The sequence below is a fragment of the Cornus florida genome, unplaced genomic scaffold (genome assembly GCF_030987335.1).
Source record: "Cornus florida cultivar Cherokee Brave unplaced genomic scaffold, ASM3098733v1 CherokeeBrave_3.0.0_Hap2_Chr06, whole genome shotgun sequence".
Taxonomy (NCBI): Eukaryota; Viridiplantae; Streptophyta; class Magnoliopsida; order Cornales; family Cornaceae; genus Cornus; species Cornus florida.
The window spans coordinates 49,760,918-49,766,533 of record NW_026775576.1 but is presented as its reverse complement, the minus strand read 5'-3'; the positions used below and the strand labels follow the sequence as shown (position 1 = coordinate 49,766,533).

General features: G+C 31.6%; 1 protein-coding gene across 1 annotated transcript; it reads right to left on the bottom strand.

The window, feature by feature from the left end:
• Nucleotides 1-212: 212 nt before the first annotated feature.
• Nucleotides 213-1,007, bottom strand: LOC132314067 (formin-like protein 14). The gene is made up of 2 exons (XM_059812982.1): nt 985-1,007; nt 213-654 (listed from the first exon to the last, which is right to left on the bottom strand). Exons 1-2 carry the CDS (start codon nt 1,005-1,007, stop codon nt 213-215), a joined length of 465 nt encoding a protein of 154 aa, XP_059668965.1.
• Nucleotides 1,008-5,616: the final 4,609 nt, after the last annotated feature.

Genomic DNA, 5,616 nt, shown 5'->3' with positions numbered 1-5,616 from the left:
TTTGCTTCCTTCTTTCTCCACTTTGCTCATTTATTTGATTAATCCCAGAATTGCTTCAATTAAGCTCTTATTTGGCTGAGTTATCTTATTTTCGGGATAAGTGCCTGAAAAGGGAAATAATACGAAATCAATCTAAAACGGTAAAGTAAGATAGATAAAGGTACTAAAATGCCTAAGCTTAAGGAGTTTAAATATGCACTTTTCAGTGCTCATCAATAGTGGTAGAAGGCGTTGGTGGTGGAAGGCAATATCAACGGTGGTGGCAATGACGGTGGTAGAGGTTGGTGGTGGTGGAAGGTGGCGGAAGCGGTGGTGGCAATTATGGTGGTAGGAGTCGATAGAAGTGGTGGTGGTGGAAGGAGATGGCAGTGACGGGTGGCAATGACGGTGGTAAAACGCGGTGCGGGTGGTAATGGTAGAAGGCGATGACGGTGGTGGGTGGCAATGATGGTGGTAGAAGGCGATAGAGGTGGAAGACGGTGGCGGTGGTGGGTGGATATGACGGTGGTAGAAGGCGGTGGAGGTGGTGGTGGTGATGAAAGGTAATGGCAGTGGTAGGTGGCAATAAGGGTGGCAGAAGGCGGTGGAGCTGGTGATGGTGGAAGACGGTGGAGGTGGTGGTGGGTGGCAAAAGTGTATGGAAGTGTTAATTGTCTTAATTTCAATGTAGGAACCAACGAAGGCTTCTTTGGAGGTTAATGACCATTTTCAGGGTTCAACTTGATCAATCGAGCCCACACTCGATCGATCGAGCCTCCCATACTTAGAAAAATTAAGAAAACCTTAAATTTCATGCTCTCGGCCCCACCGTTTGAGCTTGGACTTGATCGATTAAGTTAGGACTCGATTGGTCAAGTTAGACTTGATCGATTGAGCACTCTTACATGTTCGCTAGTTGTTAATCCAAACTTTAAATGACTAACTCCTACATTTTAAATCCAAATGGGATCATTCTTGAGCCCAAATTGAAGCAGTTTTCGTTACCTTTCCAATGGTACCAACCCCATTCTTAGATTCCAATTACATTGAGAGTTATAGCTGTTTTAGTAAGGCAGTGTCGGGAAATCCTTCAACTTGAGAGTGGGTAAATGTGAGAAACTATACCTATGGCCATTGAAAACTTATGGAATGGACTTAATTGGCTAATGTAATGTTAAAGAGCCTAATTTAAATACTTATAGTCAGTTTTTCACCATATGGGCCATTAGCTCAAAGGTGTATAACTTCCATACTTTCAAAGAGCCTGGTGTAAGTAATGTGTGTGAAACTTGATGCAAAAAAAAATATATAATAATAATAATAATAATAATAATAATAAATAAATAAATAAATAAATAAGAAAAAATAAACTTGATTATAAATATGTATTAAATTTGAAAAAGTAATTTAGTAATTTCAAATACGAAAATGTAATAATTACATGTCCTCTAAAATTTCTACTATCCAAAAGAAACATTTAATATGAGACATAGGAATATCTCTAAACTTGTTTCACGTTAGTAGTATTTTCCCATTCTAATTTGCTTTGCTGCTTCTATATTTTATTTAGATTCATCATTTACGGTTGTACTCGTACATCTGAACTAATATGAGCGCATATATATATATATATATATATATATATATATATATATATATTTAATTTCCCTTTGCAATTCATACACACATTTATCTTTATCTTCACACCTTGAAATGTAGAGAAAGTAATACTAAATTACGATGAGATCACGATTAGAGTTTAATGAAAAAATTAATATAAAATATTTGGTCGTAGTTGTACTTATAATATAAAAGAAATTGACAGGATAGAAATTCAAATGCATCCTTTCAAATCATTCCAAATTAAAGGTTACTTTAAATATTAGAATATAATGGTAAAGTTGGTATACATCAAATAGAAAATAGAAACAAAATAGAAACCAAAGGAAGTAGAATGGGAACAATCAACCAGTGTAATGCCTAAACCCCCATAATTTGTACAAATTTATTTAATATAAGATTGATTTGTTAATGAAATGAAAAAAAAGAAGGAGAAAGGAAATATGCTTATGTGGTTGTGTAAAAAGTTGTGTAAAATACACAATAATTTTATATATTGGTGATGTGGCAGTGTATCTTAATAGACTGATTGAGATAAAAAAAAAAAAAAAAAAAAAATTTAAACATTATACGTGACCGTGTATATTTTACACAAAAGAGTTTTTTAACAGACTACTGGAGATGCTCTTAGACTGTATTCTCCTCCACTAAGATTGATCCTAAGTTTATAAATAAAAAATAATAATAAGTTATAAATGGGCTGCATTAAAAAGAAGCTGTATTTACATGGGTCCTTCACCAAGTGAGCTGCAATTCATTTTAAAAATAAAATATACCTCACTATATATATACTATATATTATGGAATATATATTGAGGGTTTGACGTCACCCAAGGGCCGGCCTGAAGGGAGAGGAATGGATGAAGCATCCAAAAGAATGAAAGATGTTTCCTTCACATTCTGTTTGCTTCCATGGAATAAATAATAGAAAGGATGAATGGAGTGATATCTTATTTTTGTTTCATCGAAAAGAAGTGAATAAGAGATTGTATATTCATTTTACTAATATACCTTCATTATATAAAATTATAAAAAAAATTGTTATCCATTTCAAATTTTTGAAAAGGTTAAAATTGAGAATAACATATTTATAGTAGTTATTTTAATTCATTCTCTCCCTCATCTTTTCCGGCTTAATTTTGGATGGATAAAAACTTTTCAAAAACATACACGATGATTCATCCTACTCGTCCTGTCCTTTCAATCAAATAAAAAAAGTTTCATTCATCCCTCCCTCCACAATCCTTCCTTTCAACTTGCAAATATAGTATAAGTAGACTTATTTTAAAAAAACTTTATATAACTCTTTGAAAATTGTTTTCGATTATAAAATATACTTCACTCATATATAGTTTTTTTTTAAAATTATATTGAAAAAGAAAATTACTTTTTAAAATAATGTGCAATTATAGTAACATAACCAGTAATTAACCTACCGTTTAATTTTTTTTTGTTCAATAAGAAAGCTAGTTGTTTCGCATCCCGCAAGTAATAACTATTATCATATAGTACTATATTATTAGGTATTTTGCTATTTTCTTATGAATTAATTTAACTATGTAATTATACGTACTTTGTTAAAATTATATGATAATGACAAAGATAAAAAAGGGAAAATCCATTTTTGTTTGTAAAAAATTTAAACATCTAAACAAATGAATATGGACTTCAATATATTTGAAATTCATTTCATCACTCTTTCAATTTGATATAAGAATGGGATATGATTAAAATAATAATAATTGTAATATATAAATATTACTGTGTTTTTTTTATCATGATTTTTATATTACTTCGTATTATATCATACATGTATGTATGGATGCTATATTTTTAATCATATTTTTGAACCAAAATATCGTACTATACATGCATGTATATAATGTATTTTTTTTCTCTATATTTTACTAATGACGGTATAAATAGCAGGACGGAGCTGGAAGTTTGAATTTGGAAGTAACCGAACTTGTACTATGTAATTAAAATTTAATTTTTTTTAAAAAAAGCAATTGTAATATAATTTTGTTTATAATATATAGTAATAATATATACTTTTAGAATATACACAAATAAAAAACTAACCTAAATAAATAGAAAAAAAAAAAAAAGAAAAAAAAAAAACTGATATGAGGAAGAAAAATATAGAGAAGAGGAACTAATAGCCAGTGACCTAACTATATCAGACCCTTACTTCTCAGATGGAGGTTTAGGGTTCAAGTCTAATATATATATATATATATGCATATATAGAAGAGGAAACACTAAATTGTAAGTAAAAAGAAAAGAAGTAAACAAAAAGCATGGTTAGAAAATTAATTTTTCTTATACAATTTTTTCAACTTTTCAAAAATCTAACTTTTAGATTGAGTACTTAAATTCCAGATTGGAAAATAGATATCATTATTATCTTGATGAATGATTAAAAAATAATAATTTTAATTGAACAAAAAATTATAAATTTTTAACAAAACAAGTTTATTACTTTAATAACTTAAGGAAAAGTAATTGTACAATTTATTATTTAGAAATCACAATTAAAAGTATTATCACATATGATATCATTAAAAGTATTCTTGCTAATTTGGTCTTACAACACCTTTAGTTTTTTTTTTTTTTTTTTTTTTTTGTCTTTCCCAATGCTTCCATGACTTGCCAAGGGAGATTGGTATGTTACTTTAGATATTTTAGTGTAACTGCACACAGTAAGACTAAAATGCATTACAAAAAAATTAATGCATTTTTATTAAATATGATAGGTGATTAGTTAAGTTACATAATCTTTCTCAACGGGATTGTTTTCACGCTCCGAGTGCATTTTGGCTCAAATTCTCACTACTTATGGTTTTATTTTATCACTCTCACTCTCACAGTCCCACTTTCGAATTTACTCTCACTTCCGTTCCCACTTTATGTGACTTAGGTCATTAGTATATTTTTTTCTTTTGAATTAATATAAGGCAAAAGTGCAAAAAACTCCCCTGAACTATCAGGAATTGGCATTTTACCCCCTTAAACTACAAAAGTGAACAAGTCAGTACAAGAACTATCCAAATCGTGCAAATTAACCCCTAAAAGTCAATTCCGGCAACTTTCCGTACGACTTCATTGTAGATTTACAAAACTACTCATTGTAATTAAGAAAAAAAAATACCAAAATAAATAATCAGCGTAAAATACCTTTAATGCCCCTCAACAAATTTTTACTATTTTACCCAAATGCATCTCATCCTCTCTCTCCATCCACCTCACCCCCTCTTTCTCTGCACTCATTTTCTCTCTCTATATACGTACACGACTGCCACCACCACCATCAGCAACTCATTTTTTCTCTCTAAAATGCCAATTTGTAACTGCCGCCGTTGACCTCTACCTGCAACTCATCTTCTCCGGCCACCACATGTATATATACACATCATCATCACCATCACCATCATCACCATCACCATCATCATGCCCTCTTTATATCACTCTTATATCCATTCCCACTTTTTCTCTTTATTCACTTTCTCTTTTTATATCACCACCACCTCTCCTTTACAACTCTGCCACTCCAACCACCCACCACCATCACTGCCACCCACTACCCACCATTAGAGACCCTGCATCTCATGCCTATCTACAATGCTTGTAGAAAGAGAACCCAAATGCATCTTATCCTCTCTCCATCCACCTCACCTTCTCTCTCTCTCCACTCACCATCAACAACACATTAGGAAATTAAGAATAATAATTGATAAATCTCTGGTTGATTTATACCTTTAAATAGTCAAGACCTCTGTTCTAACTCTCACGTCCAAACTCTAAGCTTCAATGGAGGTTTTCAATCACAAACGTGTTTTCTCACTCATATTCCTCATCATCTTCTTTTCATCTTTCCTTCCACCATTTCCATCTTAAGCATGCCATACAGTAGACCAAGAAGCATTACTCTAATTCAAACACTAAATCACCGACGACTCTTTTAGAATGCTGAATTCATGGACACCTTCTTCTGATTGTTGCATGGTGTGCCGTTCA

What these genes read in the sequence shown, in the direction of transcription:
- LOC132314067 (XM_059812982.1), bottom strand. Translation starts at nt 1,007, where the DNA reads ATGGGGTTGGTACCATTGGAAAG. An exon ending in GGGTTGGTACCATTGGAAAG is followed by an intron (nt 655 to 984) that starts GTAACGAAAACT and finishes ATTGAAATTAAG; the next exon opens with ACAATTAACACTTCCATACA.